This window comes from Bubalus bubalis, chromosome 3 (genome assembly GCF_019923935.1).
Source record: "Bubalus bubalis isolate 160015118507 breed Murrah chromosome 3, NDDB_SH_1, whole genome shotgun sequence".
Taxonomy (NCBI): domain Eukaryota; kingdom Metazoa; phylum Chordata; class Mammalia; order Artiodactyla; family Bovidae; genus Bubalus; species Bubalus bubalis.
The window spans coordinates 117,719,397-117,744,605 of NC_059159.1; the positions used below are offsets into that span (position 1 = coordinate 117,719,397).

A 25,209-nucleotide genomic window follows, 5' to 3' on the forward strand; every position below is an offset into this window, starting at 1 on the left:
ACCTCCTGTTGCTTGTTTATTCACTGCTGTACACTCAAGCATTTAGTTGTCATCCTGTTGTTTCCTGCGGTCTTCTTTTTTTCCCCCCATGTTGCTGGCCCCACAGCATTAAACGTGCCTGACCTTGACCCTTCCTTCACTTTCCACCTGATGTTTCATGTTCTTGGCTCTTCCTCTGTAACTTCTCTGCAGACTCTACCCTAAACTTCCCTGTTGCGTCATACACAGTACTGGTTCCATAGCCAGGTTGCTCAGTAAATATTTGACTGATTAATAAGCAAGTCAAGGCAAACTAGACTTTGAGTTCCTTGAGAGTTGAAGATTTAAATATCAATTACCATAAAATTCTATGTGTTTGTGCCTGTTCGGCAAATAGTTGTTGACTGACTGACAAGTCTTGTTGACCAAGAACCCTGGTGTATTTGAAGGTGAAAGTTTGGTCTGTTTCAAGCAGTGACTAAACAACAAAGTCAAGGGATTAAATCGAATAAACTGAATGCCAACAAGTTTCATATAAACCAGTGGAGATGGAGAGGTTTCTTGAGGGAAGTGGTGTGGTCCGTTTTCAGTACTGTGTGGAGTTACCACTTAGTCACCAGGCAGGTGCACCCAGAGCTGTAGTGTAACCACTGCCAGGTGAGGTGGTACATCACCCTTTCGGTAGGGGTGGTGGGTAGCAGGATGGCTAAGAGTCTTTGTTCCTGGAGTTACCAGGTCACACCTAATGCAGTTGGTAAATGACATCAGGAAACCCCAAAGATAGCATGGTGTGTTCAACAGGGGTTGGGTTCTAGAGTGTGATAGATCCAGGGTTGAATTCTGACTCTGCTGATTGACACTAGGAAGGAACTGACTTTATGCAGAGTTTCTCAACTTCGTGAGCCTCAGTTGGCTCATCTTTAAAAACAGGGCTGGCACCTCCCTGATAAGAAGGGCCCGAGGATGAGATGATATGATAGAGGTTTAGTCCAGTGTTTGGTTTACAGTGGCTGTTCAGTCACCTGCTGCATCATTTCCTCTTGAGCTTTGCCCAGGTTATTATCAGTTTTTCAATTGCTTATGCAATAGAACATAGTGGGAGGCAGAGATACCATAAGAAGATTAGACTGAGTACATTAGATCCCTCTTCCTCTCTGTGTGTGTCTTCAACAAGGTACCACGACATACAAATTAGCACTCATTATGCATATAGAGAGAAATACTTGAAGAGATGATGGAATATGGCTTCTAGATCACAGGATGGAGAGTTGTCACACTTGTGCATGTTTTTCAACAGGAAAACTATCTTTTGTGCTACAACATAAAACATAATAAATCACCTGAAGGCCTTCTTCACCACATACACAAAGGAACTGCTTTTCTTTAGAAGAACTTGAAACATTTGTGCATCTCTCTCTTTGGTGTTTTTTGTTTTTTGTTTTTTTTTTTTACAGAATAATTGCTAGATATTATCACAAATTATAATTAAATGCATGTTCCAAACTAATGAATAAAATAGCATTTACTTGCTAATTCACCTTGGGTCCTCTTGCTTATTCTGTTGAATTAACAGAAGTTCTTCTCAAGAAGTAACTGAAATGACAACAGTGTTTAATTTTAACATCAGCCAGAAGTGGACTTTTTTCCTCACATGCTACTTATATGAGGCTTTTATAAATAATACAAAAGTATTCAATTGAAACCGTTGCACTAATTATATTGTGGGAAATGGCATGTGACTTCAGCCATAACAAAAGGTCTCAGGTTTATGGGTTTTAAGCTGCTCACAATTCAGAAATTCTTCTCTGCTGTTGTTTTTATTTGTTTTTATAAAGCAAGATTTTTCAAAATAGGAACAGTTCCTGGCACACAGTAAACTCTCAAGTTTTATTTGTTGGCTGGTTCACCTTCTAGTGGGTTCATATGCTCCCAGAACCCAATCTTCTCTCCTACTGAATGCTGCATGGAGTGCAACAGCCAGACCTTTCTTTGTGAATTTAGGGTCTAGTTCTTGGAGACATAAGATACTTGGAGACATCAGATACTTGGAGAAGGTGTCATGAAGTTTAGAAGTGATGAGTGTGATGTTATGGAAGTAGGCCTCTCACAGAGGGAGGAGGAAGTACAGGTGGGAATGCCAAGAACCTTCTAAGCTGTGCTGGGTTTTCATCCAAATATGATGCTCCAAATAAAATAGGATCCTCAATACACATGTTTTAAACAGGTCTATTTACAGGTGTCTGAATTGTTTGAAGTATAGTTCTGTCAGGAAGTCCAAACTTCCTTTCTCTTGACCGTCTCCTTTGGAGACCACTCGTAGTAGCTTTTTGTAGTTTCATCTGCCGAGAGGCAGAAAGAGAGAGAGATGGGGTAGAGAGGGTGGGAGAGACAGACAGACAGGGGTAGAGAGGGTGGGGGGAAGAAAGAGAGAGAGAGAGTGTGTGTGTGTGTGTGTATGTATTTCTCTGGCTTCCTGCACCTGTTACTTCCAGCCCTGTATTTTCGTGATTTGTTGGACATCTCAGCTAGGCATCTTGAGTGTGTATTACTTGCAGTACAAATTTATTACATTCACAAAGTGCTTCCCCAGGTTTACCCGGTTTTCAGAGTACACTATTCCTTGTTCCCGTGTGCTCAGAACCTGTCATTATTGGCTTCTTCCTCACTTCTCTTCAGTTAAGTCCTATAGAATTTTATAGCCACTGTTACTTCTAGTGTGTCATCCTTCTCCTTACCTGGTTCAAGTGCCCCGTTCCCTCTCATTTAGAGTATTGGATTAATTATCATCAGATAATTATTGGATGAATTTTGGATTAATAAATATTGGAAAAATTATTGGCTTAATTATTATCTAGATTAATAATTGTCTTATTCCTCCTATCTGTTGTACTTCTTGCTACCAAATTTATTCTGAGTGGCTTTGCCCCTCCTCCTACAAGCATTCTTCAGTAAAATCTATTTGTGAAATTCTCAGGCTGACCTGTACATAGTATGTGTGTATATGTATGTGTGTGAGAGAGAGAGAGAGTTACTTTATTAAGCTAGCTCCTTCGCCACTTAACTATGTTGGGGGTCATTGCTGAATTAGTGAATTCCTGAATTAAAACCAATCCAGGACTTCCCAAAATCATTTCACCTCATCCTTTTACAGCTGTTCCCTCCAACCGGGAAGGGTTTTTCCATCTTCCTCCCTCTTTGGTGAAGTCCTTCCATTCTCTAAAATCCATCTCCAGTACCATGTCTTTCATGAAACATAAGGTTTATTTTTGCTTTTTGAACCACGACAGAACTTCATTCTTCCATCTTGCACTTGGTATTGTAACCTCTTTTATACTTTTCTCATCATACTTCCTAGATTATAAGCCACTTACGGGCAAGGCCAACATCTTACCTGATTTTGTATCTCGGCATGACATCTGTATCAGAATATGTGAATAAGGAGTATTGATGCATTTAATTAGATAGAGAAAAGAATAGATTTTCAAGCCTGCACCTCTCTCATTTCTAGGAAGGTTGGCTTTCATTACACATTCCAGTACTCTTTGCTAGCTACACATCAGAGTTTGTTGAAATCTGATAAGTATGTACTAGAGCTTTCTTTTTTCCAGTCTTAAGTATCATTTATATATGTGTATTTATTTATGTTATATATATATTTTAATAGTAAACAGAGGGCTACATTATACCCTTAATGCAAGTAGACTCTTGAAATTCTTAATTCAGGGAGTTCCAGGAACATAGTAGGAGCTCACAGAGAGGTTGGGGAATGTCAAGAATGTCATGTTGAAAAACCTCGAAAGAAATTATGTGCCTGGTTTCATAACTATTTAAATTCTCAAGGCTCTTTAAAAATCATTAGTTATTCTGGAGGGGAGTGAAGGGATATCTTTCAAGGAAATGATCATTAAGAATGTATAACACCATCTCTAAACTTGGAATAATCTTTTCTTTAAGATTTACTTAATGACCTCTTAATTGCTAAATCCATTAGCCTTTGTCTCCCCTCAGAATTTCACAGCCTTCCCCTCTTTGCCTAAACTGACACCTGGCTCTCTGCTGAGGAGACTCTCCACCTGCAGCTCTCCATGGGCTGCCCTTTCATTTACTTCACGTCAGTCATCCTTGGAGCCAATGGCAGGCTTATAAAGGCTGTGCCGCCCTCCCCACCTCCTGTTCCATTCCAATGTCTTCCAGAACTAAACTCATTCTGCCTTCATGTGAAAACCCAACCCATCTCAAATGTGTGCCTGAGTCTCCACCCCCTCTTCTGCCTTGTTGGGAGATTTCTCAGTTAATTTAAGACTTTATACTTGGCTTGGGGTCTTCCTCCACTCAGAGGCTGCTGTCATCCTGGATGTCAGTGGTATGCAAGATCAGCCCTTTCATAACTTCATCTCAGGGCTTGGACCACATCATCTCTAATGAACTTCTGTCCTCTTCGACATCATTTATCTACTTAATAGACCCCAGGGAAGACCTTGTCATCACTCTCCGCTGTGTCACCTTCATGAGCCCCACATGCCATCGAGAATAGCATTCTCTGCCTCTACGCAGCCACAGAAATCTTTGGAATTACAAATCTGTTCCCAGCTTTCTTACTGTCTCTCAAGCCTAGGCTACCAGCTTCTCCCCTAGATTGCCACATTAGTCCCCTGACTAGTTTTCCTTCTTCCATTCTATAGTCCATTCTCATCCAACAACTAGAATGATCATTTGAAAACATGAACTGAATTGTGTCACTCCCTGCCCTACACAGAAGTCTCCAGTGACTTCCCGTTCTGCTCAGAATAACAGCCCGCACTCCACAACACAGCCTCTGAGGCCTTTTTAACATGGGTCCTGCCTATTCCTCCATCTTCTCACTCTCCAGTGAGTGCTCGCTTGCCTCCTCACATGGCTCTTCTTCTAGAACTTCAGATTTGCTGTTCCCATCCTGGCACACTCTGCTCCTCTCTATATGTGAGCCTGGGCCCTGCCTTCAGGCCTCAGCTTGTATACCGTCTCAGACCTCACTGTGCGCTTTTAGTCTCTCTTATCTGAAACCTTGTGTGTGTGTGTGTGTGTGAGAGAGAGAGAGAGAGAGAGAACTGCTGTCTGAGATTATTTATCTGCTTAATATATTATCTCTCTTCCCTTCTAGGATGTAGGCTCTGGAGATAGGGACTTTGTCTGTGTTATTCACCTCTGATCCCCCACCATCTGATGGTACTTGGCACATATTGGGCATTTATTTAGTAACTATTTTCTGACTGAGTAGTGTAAACATTCTGCCTCACTCTGGCCTTCAGTTGACCATCCTTTCCCTCCTCATACCATCTTCCTTTCTTGGCCAAGGTAATTTAATACCTGCTCTTTATATTGCAGCCCAATTGCCCCAAATGGGGCAATTTTCCCTGTTCTGTCAAATTCTCCATTGTTCATAGCACTGAACATATGACAGCTTTATTTATGTAAGTATCTCACTGATGGACCAGTGTATCAGCCCTTCAGCCCATCTGCCAACTACCCCAGCACCCAAAATGTCACTTTAGGAGAACAGGGGATATGTGAGGTTTTTTTCTCTTTGTTGCATTAAGTGCATCACGCACTGGGATACCCGAGAAATACGTTATTGACCATCTGTGCCCCCTTTGCATGTTATCATGTCTCCTGATTTTCTTTCTCTCTGACTGCTCTTGCTGGGGGTTCCCTAAATGTTGTAAGCATTTTCTTAAGTTCTGTATCCAGTCTGCTCATTGCATAATCTGCCCCAGATTTATTCTTTTCTGCTCCTTTAGCTTCAGCTCTTGCCACTTTGTGGATGAGCACACAGTGATCTTTCCGACCTAACCTCTCTTCTGAATCACAGTGCTCAAATTCCGGTTGAGATGTTTGATTCCTCACCTGCCCTCAAGTTGAAGAAAACCATACTGTTTACCTCCCCACATATCTCCCCTTTGGTTATGCCTCCCTGTCACCCTCACTGATGTGTATTGTAGCCTCGCTAGTCACTTGGTTCCAAGCCTGAGCACCCTTCTCAGCATCTCTCTCTCCAGGCCACACATCAACACATCTCTGAGTCCTGCTGCTTTGACCAAAGAAATGTATTTCTTGGTTTCCCAGCTTCCCACCACTTCTACCCTCAGCAGTCTGACATCCTGCTTCTCTTCCATATCCCAGTTCTCAGTGTAGTCTACGGAGCAAGAGAAAGCTCTCTGCCCTCTGTCCCCAAATCTTCCACAGCTTTGTCCTTTCTGGGGACTTTCAAGATGTTGTTGATGGTATCCTCTCAGTAATAGGTCAAATTTGGATGCATGTGGCTATTCTGTAGACTTGTGCACCAAAAGTCTAGAACTAGAAAACTGTTTTGATTTTAAAACTTCCTGAAAGATCTAGGCTCCTATCCTTTGTCTACCCATAAATGCTTTTCCTTGGTATGTCTTTCATAAACTCCTTCCCGTAAACAGAGCACATTCTAAAGCTCCATGCCAAGGAACATGGCATCATTTCCAAAGTGGGTTGCTGCCCATGACGTTCCCCGAGACAGGCCCTGCTCCCTCCTGCTCACTGCCAACATCTCGCGCCTCCTGGAACCCAACTGGTATCATAACAGCCTCACTTGTCATCTATTCCCTGAATTCAGTGCCTTAAGAATAGAGGTGTCTATTGAGGGAGGTGCTTGAACTTAAGTGAACCAAATGTTTTTACAACTAGAGGGTTTTCCCTGGAAATGACTTGGAAATAGAGCTGCTGATAGGCACTAACAGGTGGGCCTCTGGGGCAGTCACACGGGAGGCTTTTTTAGGTTCTGATTCCATTAAGAATTATTGGGATTTGTTATTGTCAAGTCTGATGGAACTGTATCCAAAAGTTTTTATTCTTTTTGGTGGCTCATATGCCATTTCACCATGTAGGCTTAAAGCATTGTCATGCCTTAAAACTTCATAATTTTAGCTTACTGATTTTCATTAGTAAGTCACTTGATTGGAGTGAGGTGATCTATAGGTTAAAATCTTATCACAGGCTTCTGAATCACCTGAATTACAAGGCAATCTCAGTTTGCAAAGTGACTGGAGGTGTAGATAGTATATTGGGTATTGGTAATCTTACTTAATTCTCTGAGAAGTATAGGTAGCATTCACTCCATTTTAAAGATAGAGACTGTGTCATTACTGATATCATACAGCAGGTAGCGAAGAGCTGACCTGATATTTGATCAGAGACTTAGCTCTATGGCTCTGAAAGTTAAGTTCTTTCCACCATATTCAGTAAATCTGACCTATTTGCAAATCATAAGTAGCACTGAAAATGTTTTATTTTTCATCTCATTACAGTGATCAGTTAAGTAACATTTTTCGCATTCTCCTTTTTCCTGTCTTGTCTCCTTCCCACTGTCAGGGCATACTCCTTCCACGTTACCGCAGATGGTCAGATGCAGCCTGTCCCCTTCCCCCCGGATGCCCTTATCGGCCCCGGCATTCCCCGACACGCTCGCCAGATCAACACCCTAAACCATGGGGAGGTGGTGTGTGCGGTGACCATCAGCAACCCCACACGACATGTGTACACGGGTGGGAAGGGCTGCGTCAAGGTCTGGGACATCAGCCACCCCGGCAACAAGAGCCCCGTCTCTCAGCTCGACTGTCTGGTGAGTGGACATGAATGAACATGTTTTAAGCCTTCATTCACAAAATAGGCTGGATGTACCGACAGCACGCAGATTGATCCCAAGTGGGTGGCTATGTTCAGTGGTTTTTAACTTGGCCGCTGTCTTCTTTCAGTTACTCAGGGTAGATTCATCTGGTTCTTCACATGTGACATGCACTCCAGTACAGTTTTCATTCACCCTGCCCAGTTCCCGGGAGCAGGCAGTTTACTCGTCTTCCTGTCTGATTAAAAAAGTTTAAGAAAACTAAGACAGGACTTCCTTGGAAGTCCAGTGGTTAGGACAATGCCCTAGAGGGATGGGTTCAGTCCCTGGTTGGAGAACTAAAATTCCATAATGCCACTTGGCGGTAGCCCCCCCCCCAAAAAAAAAGACTAAGAGCCCATGGTGGTTTCTGTGAGAGTGCACCCAAGTATCAAAATCTGTCACTTTTGAAGACAAGTTAAGTAACTTAATACTTTGTGTGATAAACACTAGCTACCCCCTTATCTGTCTCATGGGTATTTGTCCTTCAGTTAAGAAATTTCAGTTTGATTTTCTTCCTTGGATAAACAGGAGAATTTTTGCAGCAGCACAGAGCTAGATCAGTTTACCGTAGTTACACAAGACTCCCATAACCTCATGAACTGAGGACTTGGCTTTTTCCTGTCACTTAACACACCTTGATCAAGCCTTTCCTCTGTTTGGATCTGCTTAATCAAGCCCACAATGTCCCTTGGCCAGGTAATGCAGGGCCTGGCGATTGGAAGGGACTGCAAGATGTCTAAGTCCTTGGCACATTCTTGGTGGCAGAGAAGCAGTGCCTTTCAGCAGCCAGATCACTGTACCCAGTTCCCAGGCCTGGCTGCTCCAGGGTGGTGAGGGCTGCTGAATCTGTGGGTGCAAATGACTCTGGCAGCTGGTTGACTTGCTGATGGTGGGAGTGGGTCTAGATCTTTGTATTTTCATGCTAATTAAGATTAAATATCTCAGTACTAAATTTTGTAGATCAAGTTTAAGTACTTCCTTAATTTCATGTAATTTGCTAGCATTAATCCACTTTATCATTGTCATAAGTGAAAATGGCTCATTAAAGCCAGGAGGGAACACAATACTTTTATGGATTTCTGCTCTCATGTTAATGCTGTTTTCCTTTCCTCATGAGTAACCTCTTGATGGGTTTTGTCTCTACAGAACAGGGATAACTACATCCGTTCCTGCCGATTGCTCCCTGATGGTCGTACCCTAATTGTGGGAGGGGAAGCCAGTACGCTGTCCATCTGGGACCTGGCGGCTCCCACCCCACGCATCAAGGCAGAGCTGACGTCGTCGGCCCCCGCCTGCTACGCCCTGGCCATCAGCCCGGACTCCAAGGTCTGCTTCTCATGCTGCAGCGACGGCAACATCGCTGTGTGGGACCTGCACAACCAGACGCTGGTGAGGTGGGTCAGCAGGATCCCTCGCCAGGGCTGAGGACTTAACTGTGCTGTGCCAGGGAGCTGTGTGTGTGTGTATTTTCAAAAAGATGAAATACAACTATCTTACTCAAAATTGTTAAGAGGAGAGAGCCATTTTAAGATACCGTAAAATCTTGTTTTCTGTACCATTTGAACTTTATTGGATCAGGGCTTCTTTTTTCTTTTTTTTGAATTATACTAAGCACATCCAATTCACATTTTAAAATATGAGGTCGGTTTTACATAATTAATACATGTAAGGTGTCCATGAGCTCATTAGACACCTATAATTTGCCATCTGTGCTAACAAACCATCCTTGTTGATAGACACTCATTGAGAAGGTTCACTGTGTGTGGCTCTCTCCTTGGTGCCATGTGTATCTGACACAGTCTTTCTTTTTGACAAATAATCATTGAGCTTCTACCCTGGGCCCAGGCGTTGTGCCCGGTGTACCTCACCCTGAAACTGTATAGATAATCTGTAGTCCCATTTATCAGGACGAATAGAAGTAATTGTATTTGTGTAGAAATGAGGTGATAAAGGATTGGCATTGATAGGAAAAGCCCTAAAGCACATGTGATCTTCAGGTGTCAACACCTGAGAGAGCAGGAGACGAGGCGTGAACTGCTAAAGGTTTCTGCGGAGATTGTAATGGAGCCCAGTGACAGGGTGAAGGAAAAGAGACCCCTGCTGTCCATCTGTAACTTATTTTGCAGGATGCAACTGTGAATGATTCCAAAAACAAAGTAGTCATCACTTTTTCCCCTTTAGGGTAAAACTCTTATGAGGAACTGCTTCTAATCCCCACCCCCAGCACCCGTTTCTTACACATTTTACGTGCTCCTGGGGCAGCCTCCTATGTTGCATTGTTGCTCAATGGCAGAATTTGTCCTGCCCCTTCCTATGCCCCTCCCCAGAGCTTTCAGAAGGGAAAGATCTCCTACATCTTCCCTTCTTCTCTCCTTCCTTCATATCCCAAGGATAGAGTAGGTCTCAGATCATATCTTTGATTAATTCATATTCATGTAGCTGTGTTCTCTTGTTTCAGATGGACATCTTTTTTCTATCAGTTATTTCAGTCATGTTTTAGCATATGAGTAATTTGAAGAATACTTCCTAAGTTTTCATAAATAAAAAGTGCAAGAGATTCAGCATCTCAATTAAACTTTAATGTCTCTACATATATGCTTTGTTATTATTTTGAATAATAGAAAACCTAATAAACTGAAAGGAAATATACCAATCAGGCCTGCAGTGAAACTGATGACTGAGGAATTTTAAACTGAGTTCACCTAAAAACTTAAAAAGTTCAAGGACTTTTCTCCTTGTTGGCATCTTCAGGCAATTCCAGGGCCACACAGATGGGGCCAGCTGTATTGACATCTCTAACGATGGCACCAAGCTCTGGACGGGCGGCTTGGACAACACGGTCCGGTCCTGGGACCTGCGTGAGGGGCGGCAGCTGCAGCAGCACGACTTCACCTCCCAGGTGTGTGCTCGAGCACGTGCCATCTTAGAGACTGGATGGTGTGAGATACATGAGAGACTTGAGCAGCTATTCGTGTACCATGTGACCAGGTGGCACGAGTGGTAAAGAACCTGCCTGCTGATGCAAGAGACATAAGAGATGCGGGTTCGATCCCTGGTTGGAAAGATCCCCTGGAGGGAGGACATGGCAAACCCACTCCAGTATTCTTGCCTGGAAAATGGACAGAGGAGCCTGGTGGGGCCACAGTCCATAGGGTTGCAAAGAATCAGACACGACTGAAGTGACTTGGCACACACATATGATTTTGTGAGATATATCAGAGACTTCAGCAGCAGTTCCTTTACCATGTGACAGTCACTTTTGACGCTGAATTAGTTAAGAAAAATTTTATTATTGTCAAAATACAATGGTATATATTTTATTGACAGATTTTTAAAAAAAATCTCATTTATTACAAGCTTTTTGCAAACTTTTATTTCAATAACCATTACTCTGTAGACCTTTGAATTTCTCACAATTGATTAGTAAGTTAGATTGTGGACATCTGACTCATTACTTGGGGTTACACGTTTGCCTTTGATTTCTTCCTGCACAGTTAACATGGTCTTGATATCTTTCACCATTTAAGTAGTATCCCCAGAGGAAGCAGTGCCTCGCTTCCCTGTTAAAAGAAGTACCTCCTCTGTAGCCACCATCGTCACCTGTTTCCATTCTAGATCTTTTCTCTGGGCTACTGCCCGACTGGAGAGTGGCTGGCCGTGGGGATGGAAAACAGCAATGTGGAGGTGCTGCATGTCACCAAGCCCGACAAGTACCAGCTCCACTTGCACGAGAGCTGCGTGCTGTCGCTCAAGTTCGCCCACTGTGGTAAGCAAGCCCCCGTGTCCACCATCTGCCCTTCTACCTTCCTGCTGCTTCGTTTCAAGTCAGGTCTTCAGTTCATGGATGTATCTCTTCTCAGAATTCTGTTCCTTTCTCACACATGCCTACTTCCTAATACTATGTCGTTTTCTGGTATCTGTCTACTTCATCCCTGTCCTAAGTATAAATAACTCATTTATACAGTATGAGAGTGGGCTTTATCTTTCCAGTGAAAAGAAACTCTTACTTGTTTCAGATTAGGTAAGTTTTCTGTGTATCATTGAAGCTCTATAACACAAATCTTGGGACTCTGACAAAGTAATAGACACTGCCTTTTTTGAAACCCTATTTCTTTAGGCAAATGGTTTGTCAGCACGGGAAAGGACAACCTTCTGAATGCCTGGAGAACACCTTATGGGGCCAGTATATTCCAGGTAACGCTTCGCATGTGTAGCCTTCACTCCCGGTGTGCTCAGCGCATGGTGCTTGGTGCTGTGTGGTTCTCTCCTGTTTACATGTTAGAATAGAAGTTTCATGTCTTCTCTGAAATTTTATGTTTTGCACTGTGGCTTTTAAAAATTTTGTGTAAAATTTGAGCATTTTGCTTGAATACTAATTAGCATGTTATCAATATTTCTGTCCCCTCTACCCCAAAAAGAGTGCTAAAATTTATTAGGAAACTAATAAATTTGGACTAATTTTATAAACTTTTATTCTTATTAACTCAGTGGTACTTTGTGTAGTTTGTGGGATTATTTGTAGGAGAACTGGATTGTTGGCATGATCCACACACACAAGCCTCATCTCTCTTGCTAGTATGTGAAAATTTCATAAGCAAGTCAAAGATGACCTTTTTAACCTTATGTATTTGGGATGCTCTTTCCTAGGTGGTTTTAGGAATAGCATAATAGATTTGCAGCCTTCTTGACCACTTGGTATTAAGTCATCACAGAGGAGATTAATTCATTTGAATCTAAAACTGCATATATTGAGTGAAAGTACTGTGCAAGATAATAAAACAAAAATAGCATATTTTTGCTGTCTTGAAGTTTATAATGTAACAGAGTGGTTTTTGTATCATAACTTTTGGATGGTCCCAACCGGCACTTTTTAAAAAAATGTATTTATTTTTGGCTGTGCTGGATCTTTGTTGCTGTGTGCGGACTTTCTCTAGTTGCAGTGTGCAGGCTTCTCATGTGGTAGCTTCTTTTGTTGAGGAGCATGGGATCTAGGCTCGTGGGCTCTATAGTTGCGACTTTGGGGCTCTAGAGTGGGCTCAGTAGTTGTTGTACACGGGTTTTGTTGCCCCGAAGCATGTAGAATCTTCCTGGACCAGAGATGGAACTCATGTCCCCACGTGAGCAGGCAGATTCTTAACCACTGGACTACCAGGGAAGTCCCCAACCAGCACTTTTTTGAAATATGAAAATATTTTAAGAGTATATCTTTTTGTAATAAGTGTGTTATATCTTGTATCTGCTGGTTTGGGAAATAAAATGTATTTAATACAGGTTGCAAAGTGAAAGTTTGAGAAGTGCTGGTAGTAGGTTAGCATCTACAATCTACATGTCAAACATTTATTTTTTTTAACTATTCAAAGCCCCAGTAAAATCTTGTGGGATTTGTTTATTTAGCACAGTTAAAAGATAACTGTGAATGCTTTGCAATTGGTGTAGCTGGTGTAGTTGAATGTGGTACTGGAACTCTATGAGGGGTACATTTTTCCTCCTAACTATTGAACTCACTCCCACTTGCATATTTACGTTCTGTTTTTACATGAGGGTCAACTAGGATTTATATTAGAAATATTTTTACATTCCCTGTCTCAAAAAAAAATAGTCTTTTCAGTGCAGTTCCCCCTTATTTAACCTCATCTGGACTCTGAGACTCCCCTCTGAGGTGACAGATGGGTAAAATAGGGCCAGACAGGTTAAGTGATGTGTCTAGTGTTCTGCAGCTCCATCTACACCCAAGCCATCTGAGTGAAACCGAGGGTTTTCATACTGAGAACACTGCCCTTAGCTGGAGACCAGGATTTGAAGTAAAGCCTTCCTTCATCAGCAGGGGGGATTGTACTAAGGACTTGCCTGGCGCTCAGTGTCCCCGTCTCCGCACCAGCCCCAACCCCTCCCACCACCTCCTACCTCCCACCCACCCTCACCCACCCTCCCACCCCAGTACAAGAGCCTCCAGACCAACAGAGGGAATGCACCTGGCTCAGCCGTTTTAAGAATATACCTTAAAGGGACTTAAGGGACTCCATTTTCTCCTTGGGCTCCTATTTTAGTCAAGGGAACATGCTCTGCTTCTTTTTGCTCTCAGTCCTCCAGTCCTTCCTCTCAATATTCATAGGTTTTTCTTTCAGTCTTTAACGTGTTTGTGTGTCTCTTTCCCAGTCCAAAGAATCCTCATCGGTGCTCAGCTGTGACATTTCTGTGGATGACAAATACATTGTCACTGGCTCTGGGGATAAGAAGGCCACGGTTTATGAAGTTATTTATTAAGGACAAATCTTCATGTGGAATGGACTCCTTCTCCTTGTAGCACTTTTTTCTCTCATCCTTCTGTGCCCCTGCATCCAAAACCAAGGATTTCCTATTACTCATTGCAGTTGTGGAATCAGCCCCTCCTCCCCCACTTCCTCCCTGCTATTGAATTGTGAATACTCATTAAGAACCTGTGATATCAAAATCTTCAGCTATCTACTTGGAAGATCATGGATAACCCTACTTAACAGTGAAAGGAATCTTTAATTATGTATTATATCTGTAATATATTTATTTTGTTTAAAGAAGGCTTTCTAACAATGACTGACTAAATAAAGCTGTCTGTTCCTGCATTGATAATGAAGATGCGTTGTACTTGATACCCGTCCCCCCCTTTTTTTGGCAAAGGAGGGGAAAGGAAGGTTTAAAATAACTGATTAAAAATGTCACTAAATGTAGACTAATGACTGTATAGAGATGTGAAATGTATAATTACATATGGAAGCAATATGTTGCTGTGTTGTTAGATTTTTTTGTTTTTGTTTTTACATATTTTAAAAGATGTTTGGAAATTTAAACAATTAGAATGTGACAGACCACATCATATTCATTTGAGTCTATTCAGACAACTTTAACAAATATATCTATAGCTTTAGATTATATTCGATAAAAGTACTTGGACTTTTTTTTTTTTTTTCTTTTTTTGACTTGTTGGCAAGTGTCTTTGTAATATGTTTTTAATTCCTTTTTTTATTGTATTATAGACAGATGAACAAATTAAATTTGGCCTCAAAGGGAGAACTTAATCCCTTCTTGATATTTTTGCCACATTTCTTTGCAAAGGGAGATGTATGCCTTTGGGCAGTTTTGTCTACGATAAATTAGGGGCTATTTTTTGGCATGTTCTTTGGGAATGGCGCAGATGCAAGGGAGGAGTCCTCCCACTGTGCAGGTCACGTCTTTTACAAGACAAGGACAGCAGAGGAGGATTTGCAAGGGCCTCCCTCTGAAAACCAGGAAGAATGGACTCTCACCTGGGATGAGGACTTGCTTTCTTTACCTCCAGTTCTTTCCATGTCTTAGTTGGATGTCCCTGAAATGGACACAGGCTGTGCCATTGTGCCGGAAACATTGTTGTTATCTTTTATGTTGTTGTTGTTGTGTTAAACTATGATATGTGACTTCTTTTTTTAATTATTATTATTTTGTTTGAATGCTTTAAAAAAATCTTTTAAGTCTGTGGATCTGCTGATGTACAGTGCCTTTGCTGCTATGGATCAAAATCAAGAGAACTGTGTAGATAAACTTTATTGTATAAGTAGAAAATTACTTAATTTCATACTAGAAATGGATGGATGCTGCAAGTTGAAACGGACTGTCCATTGACGTTCCTAGTGTGGTAGCAGAAAACAAAATGGTGTCTTAAGTGCTTAGTGTTTGATGTCATTAACAGTTTCGTAAAACTCTACAGTGTAGAAAGATTTTGATACTAAACTGTGCATTGTACATAGTTCTAATGCATTGTATTGACCACCAGTACTTCTATAATGGTAGATTGTTTGTGCATTCAGACTTTTAAGCATTAAACATAAGTAACTTCTAGTATGCTTATTTCTAATTCTTTGTTTTGCTGGCTTTAGTTTTTTTGTTTGTTTGTTTTTGTTTTTTTACTGTGCCACTCCTTATATATATATTAAGACTTATTAGTTTTATTCAAGGGAGATTGTTGTTAAAAAGTCACGTGGGCTTTTTATTGTTGCTCTTTTAATTCTGTTTTTGTTTTTACTTGAGAAGAGCTAGAAGGGAGAGTGGGTAGAAGTTACTGATGACAGATTGCTACCAAATATTTATTGATTGCCTCTTTAGTTTGTCAAAAAGTTAGCTTGTTACTCAAAAGTCTTGATGTCTTAGAGCTGTACTGTGCTGTGCTGCTTCAGTATGGTTACCACTAGTTAGCCATTTGTGGCTGTTTAACTTGATTAAAATTAAAAATTCAATTTGTCCATCATACTAACTACATTTCAGACGTTCAGCTTGCCACTTGTGCCTAATGCTATCATGTTGGACTCCATAAATTTGTAGGACATTTCCATCATCACAGGAAGTTCTGTGAGACCAACAGTGTTTTAGAGTTAGCACATGCATACTATTTCCAGCCTTTGCGAAACATTTCCAGCGTGATACACTGAAGTCTTTGAAAGCTTAAGATCCCTTGGGCTGCTCCTGGTGTGAAGCTTCAGCATAAGAAAGCACTTAAAGAATTCTAAACTTTGGGACTCAAAAACCTATCATTTTATAGATGCACTGGGTAGAAAGAAGGCTGAAGATGGGGAACCTCATGGTGGTCTGGAGTGTCTCAGTGATTTAGCCGTATGAGGTATTGAGTGGTTAGGCGCTAAGAATTCAGCAGTGTTCATCGTGGAAGTAACACTTCAGTGTGAGTGCTGCTGTATCAGATATGATAATGTTTTAAAGTATTCTTAGCTTAATTAGTTATGTTTATCCTTAGTAAAATTTCTTTAAAAGTAAGCGATTTTTTGAGTAAAAGAAAAATCATTTCGGCACAAGTAATATGACACTTGCCTACTGTGTTGACACTTGTAGAAGAAAGTGCTTGCCTCAAGCAGTTAGAACTCTTGTTCGGTGCCTGGTGGGTCAATCTGGGATGCCCTTCAGTTTTTCTCTCTATAGAGAGCCAAAGCACTGGCCCTTATACTGGATTAAAAATTGAGATGAATGGATAATCAATCCTAGTTTTTAAAAATAAATGGGCATCTTTTTTCTCATTGCTGAGGTTTTATCAGATTAGATTTTTATGTCTCTGATACCAGTCTCAGGCCTAGATTGATTGCACAGCAGTCTTGATGTTATTGATGTTTTAATTACTTGGTCTTCCATAGTTTTTACTCCACATATGGTCTTGCAAGGTCTGAAGAACGACAAAGATAGAAGCACCCTGAACCAAGGAAAACTTAGTTTGAATGGAAGAAGAGAATGGTGTATAGGACTGGAAGGTTGACTTACATAGAACTACCTAGAAATAAAGAAAATCCCAGATTGAAGACCTTTCAAGACTGGCAGGTCAAACATAAAGTGATAGATGCTAGTATCTTCAGGTTTATGCAGATAAACACCTCACTTGTGGGCTGCTACTTTTCTGGCTTTGTAACCAGTGAGCTGCGAAAGATCTCTCTTATCTGGGGATGGTGTGTGCTGAAACTAACCACAGGCTTATAACACCTGCAAGTGGTTGGTATTCTGCAGCCATGGGATAGCCGGAAAGCCAGTTTCAAGCTGTCTCATAACCACAAAATCCTGGGACCCCACAGCCGAGAGCAGGAGATGCTGATGGCACATTCGGAAGGCAGCGTTCTGGACAGAGGCACAGGACACAGCAAGACTTGGAGTAGCTAGACCACCAGCAATGCCCTCCGCTGTCAAGACAGCCAGTTTTGTATCCTCAGTGGAACACTCTTGGACTGGCAGCATATAACTTCAGGGATTTGTCAACTGATATTTTCGCCAGTTGTAAGGAAATTTGTACTGGAATTCCTTGCCTGGCATTAAGTAAGCAGTTAAAAAATTATAAAAATGTGGGTCCCAAAAGAAATTCTTTTGACATTCTTGGGTGTACATTTCTATAGCTGCCAGCTCCTGGGTAACCTATAGAGTGATGTCAGCAGTGAGCCTAGGGTCCGACTACCCCTCAGTTTCCCACTGGGGCATCAGCAGCAAAAGTAGTCTCGCCACCATCCGTGTTTTTTGTTTGTTTTGAGCTAATTGCGTTTATCTGCCTTTCAGTTCAAACTTCCATTCAGAGCTGACAGTGGAAATACTTTTATTTTTAACAACCCAAGCACATCAGAAAGCCTCTCAGGTGTCGGAACATTGTAACACCAGTGCTGTTCTGGTGGTAGGAACTAACTTGCCTTATAAGCTTCTGTGAACATTGTATTTTAGTCTTGTTTGGGTTTCTGGCAGTGAGTGACAGAATTTTTTGGGTCCCAGATAGGAACTAGCAGCAAAGCTGAGCTCTCACTTACCTCTCCCCAGGGAAGGAAATTCTCAGCTGGGATCTTAGCTATTTGGCCCACAGGGAAGGAGAGTTCCCACAGGGCTGACTTCAGTCCAGAGAAAAAGCACAAGCAAGTGTTTTCACCAAAGTCGCTCTGGCTGATCTCACAGCAGGCCTAGACAGGCTGGATGCTGAATTTACACAAAAGGGCACAGAGCTTCAGAGGAGAAAAGTGATTTTCCCAAACTCTGTCTTCCGAAGAAGATAAGTCACTGTGAACCCCAAGGCTCTAGACTTGGAGCTGGGGCCACCGCCTAGTGGGGCAGGTGGGAAGGAGGATGGAAAGGGTGTCTTCAGATGGGCAGGAACTTGCTGCTCTTTGTCCCTTTTCACATGAGTTAACCAGCCTGGAGACTTCTGCATCACAGCCCATCTTTAAAACTCCTGGAGCCAATCACATATTGTCTGTTGAGTTCCTGCATGTGGATAGTCACTGTCACTGTGTACATGAGGCAAAGACCCACTGTGGGCTAGTAGATTTACCCATGCCTGACCCCAATATCTTCCTGCCTCAGGCAGGAAGCCCCAGCCACCACCGCTGCCCCCAGCCCAGTTAGACTTGACACTGTGGTTTGATGAAAATATTTGGAACTAAGAAGTTTTCTGTTCTTTTGACAGAAAACTTAAACTCACATAAAAGGGATGATTTATTTGAATTGGGTGCAGCAGATAAACACACATACTAAAGGTACATATGAGGTGTTTGGGTGTTGGGAATTCAGGCAGTAATTTTTTTGATTGTGTTTAGATGGAGCCCAAGCTAATTCCCAGTGGTTTCTAGTGACCCGTCGTTTCTCCCCGGACCTAGGTAGTAGTTGGCCATTTCTCAGTCTTTACTCAGTGCCCCCACAGCATCTTCTAAAAGAAGCTACCATAGGTGGTACCCTGGCCATGTTTTGTGTGGTGGAAAGAGTGAGTGGAGTTAGTTATTTTTGTTCTTCCAGGAGGCTAGGAAGTAGCAGGAGAATGAGTTGGTGGTGGGAATTATGTCAGAGAAAACTGTCAGGGCAAACATGTGCCCTTCCTCTTTGTGGACCAGCAGGACATGGGCAGGGCAAGACCCCCTCAGGAACCACCTTGAGGAATGGAGTGAGATCCCGGACACCATGCATCGAGCACAGTCTTCCCTGAAACAACTTCCCATTATTTGAAGAACTTCAGTCAGACACCTCTGTGCCCCCAAAGAGTTCCGCTTCAGTACTACTCACCTTGTTGTTTATGGATCAAGTCTTAGCATCACGCATCCAACTCAGAGAAGCCTGGCGCTGCCAAGAACAAAATACCACCCCCAAAGCCTGTTCACCTTTCGCAGATGACTGAAAACAACATTTACAAGATTTGTTGAAGTCATCTATTAAGCTTTGCTCTTCAGTCTCCTGCAGACCCGCATAGCCCAGGTAGACATTCAGTGTTAATGAAATGTGATTTCAAATTTTATGGCTGGGCCGGGAAGTTGACAGGGTTTCCAGGCTGAGGGTCAGTCAACACTACTGCATGCACATGTTGAGGCCTCAAGTTCTCTTGTCAACAAGAACAGCCTCCTGGGCGCAAGGTGGCGGTTGTGAAAGTTGCTCTGAGAGGACAGAGGCCTTGATTCACAGACACCTGTTCCTGAGCAAGTCTTAAAAGCAAACCATAAAGTGCCCCTAGGGAGAATTTTAGAGTGTTGAAGCTGCCTAAAATGGAAGGATTTACCTCTAGCCCCTGAAGGGCAGTGGATGTGTGTCCATATCAAGGGGCTTAGGCCCAGGTGATTGCCCTGGACCGACACCAGCTTTGCAGACTTCCTCACGTGCAGACAGACTGGAGCCAGGAGCACCGAACTGACCTGAGTTCAACACCTACAGACTTGTGGCAGATGGCATCTCCACCCCATGGCCTTTGTGTTTGTTTGAATATGTCTTTTTCTAGCAGAAGATTTGTTTTCACATGAGTTACAACAGCATTATGGTGTCTTTTTCCTAATACATGCTATTAAATTTGTGGAATTTATGCAAGCCTTGAACCTAGATCCCAGACCTTCAAGAGTGAACGAGATAAGGCAAGTTGGTGGTGTTCAAGCTTACAAAGGTTTTATCTTTTTTCTGTTCCTTTATTGAGATATAATTGACACATAACAGTGTAAGTTGACAGTGTATAATGAAGTGATTTGATACACATATAATGTTGCAAAATGATTACCACAATAAGGTTCGTTAACACAGCCACCACTTCAATAACTGTGTGTACTGAGAATACTTAAGATTTACTCTCACGGCAGCTTTCAAGTATACAGTTCAGTACCATATCATAGAGTCACCATGCTGAATATTAGAGCCCCAGAACATACTAAAACTGGAGGTTTGTTTCCTTTGGCCAGTATCTTCCCTGTTTTCCCCCCAGTCCCTCTTGCCTTATCCCCAAATCCCTGGAGACTACTATTCTATGCTGTTTCTGTGAGTTTGCCCTTATTTAGATTCTGCATGTAAGTGGAATCATAGCGTTTTTGTCTTTTTCTGTCTGACATTTCACTTGGCGACATGCCCTGGGGGTCCATCCATGTTGTAAACATTAGAATGGCTTCTTGCTCCTAGCTGAGTAATGTGTGTGTGTGTGTCTGTGTATCACATTTTTGTAGCCCATGTGTTGATGGACACTTTGGTTGTTTCCATTTCTTGGCTGTTGTGACTGATGCTGCAGTGAACATGGGGGCACAGATACCTCTTCAAGATAATGATTTCATTTTCCTTGAATATATACCCAGAGGTAGGTTTACTGGCTCTATTATATGGTAGTTCTATTTTTAATTGATTGAACAGTCTATCTCCATTACCGTTTTAATGGTTCTACCAATTTACGTTCCCACCAAAAGTACATGAGGGTTTCGTTTTCTCTATATCTTCACCAACATGTATGTGTTCTTTGAAAAAAATATTTAGGTCCTATACTCATTTTTAAATCAAATTATTTTTTGCTCTTATGTTGTATGATAGTTTCTTGACTATTTTGGATTTTAACTTCTTACCTGATGTGTGAATTGCAAATATCTTCCATTTCATGGGTTGCCGCTTCATTTTATTGTTTTTGTGTTTTTTTTCCCCCTTTTGCTGTGCAGACAGCTTTTTAGTTTGGAGTAGCCCCACTTATTTATTTTAAATGTTGTTGCTTGTGTTTTTGGTATGCATCGAAAATGCCAAGATCATTGTGAAGGAAATTTTACCCAATATTTTCTTCTAGGAGTTTATAATTTGAGGTCTTGCATTTAAGTCTTTAATCCATTTTGCGTTAATTTTTGTGAGTGGTGTAAGATAGGGGTCCAGCTTATTATTTTGTGTGTGATTATCCAATTTTAACACCAGTTATGGAGAAGACTACTAATGTCTTTTGCCCATTGTGTATTCTTAGGTCCCTTGCTTGTCATGTACTCGTTGGCTGTATAGATATGGATTTATTTCTGGACTCTCAATTCTGTGCCATTGGCCTCTGTTTTTATGCTGGTACTATGCTGTTTCGATTACTCATCTTTGAGGTATAGTTTGAAATCAGCATGATACTTCTAGCTTTGTTATTTTTTTCTCAAGATTGTTTTTGTTATTCAGGGTCTTTTGTATTTCCATACAAATTATAGCATTGTTTTTTTGATTTCTGTGAAAAATGCCACTGAAATTTCGATAGGGATTATGTTGATTCTGTAGATGACATTGAGTAGTATGGATTTTTCGACAGTGTTCTGATCTACAAACACAGGCTATCTTTCCATTTATCTGTGTTCTTTTCAATTTCTTTAATCATAATTTTCAATGTAGAGATCTTTCACCTCCTTGGTTAAATTTATTTCTAAGCATTTTATTGATTTTGATTATATTCCACCCAGAGGCACTCTACAATCAAGCACATTAATATTTCTGGGACAAAACAAATGTTCATACTAAGTGGAGTAAGTGACGACTATACTTCTACACCTCAGTTCAGGGTAATTTTGCCCCAGATGCATCATGAAAAAGTGTCTGGTATTCTTTGAATTTTCTATCTTGGAAATGGAAGTGAAGGATTTGTGGACCTGTACTCTGTATCATTGTGGACAGTGACTGCAGCCATGAAATGAAAAGACACTTGCTCCTTGGAAGGAAAGTTATGACAAACCTAGACAGTGCATTAAAAAGCAGAGACATTACTTTGCTGACAAAGGTCTGTATAGTCAAAGCTGTGGTTTTTCCAGTAGTCATGTACAGATGTAAGCTGTTGCTGCTGCTAAGTCGCTTCAGTCGTGTCCGACTCTGTGCGACCCCATAGGCAGCAGCCCACCGGGCTCTACCGTCCCTGGGATTCTCCAGGCAAGAACACTGGAGTAGGTTGCCATTGCCTTCTCCATTGTGTGAAAGTGAAAAGTGAAATTGAAGTCGCTCAGTCACGTCCGACTCATAGCGACCCCATGGACTGTAGCCTACCAGGTTCCTCCATCCATGGGATTTTCTAGGCAAGAGTACTGGGTAAGAGTTGGGTCATAAAAAATGCTGAGCACTGAAGAATTGATTCTTTCAAATTGTGGTGCTGGATAAGGCTTGAGAATCCCTTGGACAGCACGGAGATCAAACTGTCAATCCTAAAGGAAATCAACCCTGAATATTCATTGGAAGGACTGATACTGAAACCAAAGCTCCAATACTCTGGCCACCTGATGCAAAGAGCTGACTCATTGGAAAAGACCCTGAAGCTGAGAAAGATGGAGGGCATGAGGAGAAGGGGTGGGGGAGGAGGGGAATGACAAAGGATGAGATGGTTGGATGGCATCATCAACTCTTGAGTTTGGGCAGACTCCGGGAGATGGTGAGGGACAGGGAAGCCTGGTGTGCTGCAGTCCATGGGGTCGCAGAGTCAGACACAACATAGCAACAGCAATTCCTGTTGTCCCCATTTTATAGATAGAAGTCGGACCTACAGAGGTCAGGTGGCTTGAATGACAGCAGGTTATTCTGTCTGACCTGAGCTAGTGTCAGCATGTCAGTGACTGGAACAGGGTTGCCCAGGTGTGCTTCTGGCTCCCTCTGTTAGACTGCTCTGTCTCGCCCCTGTATACCCTTGCAAATCTGCATTTCTTCTAATCAGTTACTGAAAATTACCCATTATGCCTAAGCAAAATACCATATTTTTCCTTTAAAAAGAAAAAAATGGGGCCTGAACTCTGCTACCACATCCTCACCTCTGAGAAGCTTGCTTCTTGGTTTGGTCCTATTTTCTGTGTGACAGAATCTGACTTTTAGACAAAAGCCATTATTGAAAAAGCAATATACTTTAATGATAACAAAAACATCAAAACATCAGCAAAAAACATGAAGCATTAAAATACCTTTCAAAATACTTACTGATTGGAAATGTCCTAATCCATGTTTTGTTTTTCTCTTTTAAACCTCAAATATCTATAGCTTTTTTTTTTTTTAATATTGATAAAATGGTGTATTTCGTTTTGGCCTTGTTTTTTTTTTCTTTTTTTTTTCCTTTGTTTGAAATGTACTTTGTAGTATGTACACAATAGTCTTGTTGGAAAGATGGGTCACACAGAAGATTTTCTTTGATTACTAGTGTGTGTTTTGATTCGTGAGCTCATAAAAGCCCAGGCATGGCGGTTAAAACAGAATTGTTTACAGTTGTGTTATAACTGCACTGAGATAATAGGAGGCCCTGCTCACAGGATAGACTGAGCTGCGAGGCAAAGGACAGAGATTGCTCGAAATCCTGGGAGCCACTATTCTGGATCGACAAAGGTGTTTGATCCAGTGCTCTAATTTGGGGACAGTTTGATTATGTACCCTGCATGCTTGCTCTCAGACACCTGTATGAAACACATTGATTCTCTCCATCACCAAGAAAGGAACTCTTAGGGAATTCAGAGAGATGAGTTTGTAGTATTTTAATTTGGGTCTCATCACAGAATTTGGACCAATTAAGTTACTGTCTGAATTGCGTTCTTGTGAAAAAACAAGGGCTGCGCAGAGCCAGTGCAGGTATGCATAGCTATTCAGACAATGTGTAATTGATTCCCTGAGGAGAAGTGCACAGCTATGAATGTTTTCAGTGTCTTCTCAAGGTCATCTTATATGGGTGTTGCAGAGTTGTAATCTTGTTCATCTGTGTGGTCCTGACAAACCTCTCCTGAAATCTCCAGCCATCCAGGGAGGTATCACTGTGTCCAGTATTGAACACTGATGCCTTGCATCAATCACTGTCTCTCTGGAGATAAGGATTGTACACAATGCCAGTGACGGGTGCAGCAGGCAGTAGTGAACGTTCACTCTTCCCTTGAGTAACCCACCCCCCTCATACTGTTAGACCAGGCGTTTCCAGTGGATATTTGCTCTCTTGACTATTATAAGACTAACTTATGTTTACAGAAGGTTTCATGTAAGGTGTGACAATAATCAAGCAGATTAGCAAGTGTGTTGAAAATTTTGTACAACTTTTTACAATGCAGGTGGAGACTTTCTAAAAGAAAAATTTCTAATCCAATGTTTTCTAAGACCAAATCTTAATGTCTAAGTAAATACCCTATCAGACGTGTGTGGGGCTCTCAATATTAAAGGGATGTTGATGGGAAAGTTGGTCTTTTTTGCCACATACCTTTCTGAGATTTTTTTTTTTTTAACATTATCCATGTGGCTCAAGTTAAATTCCTTAAAACCTAAAGTTTGCTAATGCTGAGTTGTAAAAGTCCTATTGCACGTGTGTGTGCCATCATGGTGACTTAGGAAAATAGTTAGGCTTTATAATTAGGCTGGTAGATGATTGAGAACAAATCTGAGAGGAGTTAAATGTCTATTCATTTATTCAATAAGTGCTTATTACATAGCTTCTCTGTGTTTTAAAGAACTGAGTTAGGCACTGGGGATACAGGCATGCACAGAAGAGAGATGGTCCCTGACCTCATGGACTCTAGCATGGAATAGGCCTGCATGTAGGCAATTAAGTGATTATAGCATGGCTGGGTGCCTAGGACACCCAGGGGAGTTCAGGACACTATAGGACTACATGGAGGGAAACATGCCCCAGACTGGTGTAGGGTCAGGGAGGTTTCTGGAAGAAGTGACATCTAAGCCCAAACCTGAACAATACATAAGCATTGGTCAGATAGGTAGTTTGTGTATATTGGGGGGTGGGGGGGTAGCAGAGTGTGAAATAATGCAAGAGGAAACAAATGCAAATGCCCAGAGGTGACAGACAGCATAGAGACTTCCAAAATCTTGGGAGCCCTTTGGTGTGGCTG

The 25,209-nt window shown here is 41.7% G+C and overlaps 1 protein-coding gene across 16 annotated transcripts in view; it reads left to right on the top strand.

The window, feature by feature from the left end:
* The window catches only part of TLE4 (TLE family member 4, transcriptional corepressor), a 155,256-nt gene extending 139,757 nt beyond the window's left edge, over positions 1 to 15,499 (top strand). For all 16 annotated transcript variants that reach the window (XM_025281638.3, XM_025281641.3, XM_025281642.3 and 13 more), the window contains 6 exons: positions 7,357 to 7,606; positions 8,798 to 9,045; positions 10,403 to 10,550; positions 11,267 to 11,417; positions 11,769 to 11,845; positions 13,808 to 15,499. In XM_025281638.3, coding sequence (XP_025137423.1) covers positions 7,357 to 7,606; positions 8,798 to 9,045; positions 10,403 to 10,550; positions 11,267 to 11,417; positions 11,769 to 11,845; positions 13,808 to 13,915 — 982 coding nt within the window. In that variant the 3' untranslated portion in view covers positions 13,916 to 15,499. The remainder of the gene's footprint in view (positions 1 to 7,356; positions 7,607 to 8,797; positions 9,046 to 10,402; positions 10,551 to 11,266; positions 11,418 to 11,768; positions 11,846 to 13,807) is intronic.
* The last annotated feature ends 9,710 nt before the right edge of the window (positions 15,500 to 25,209 follow it).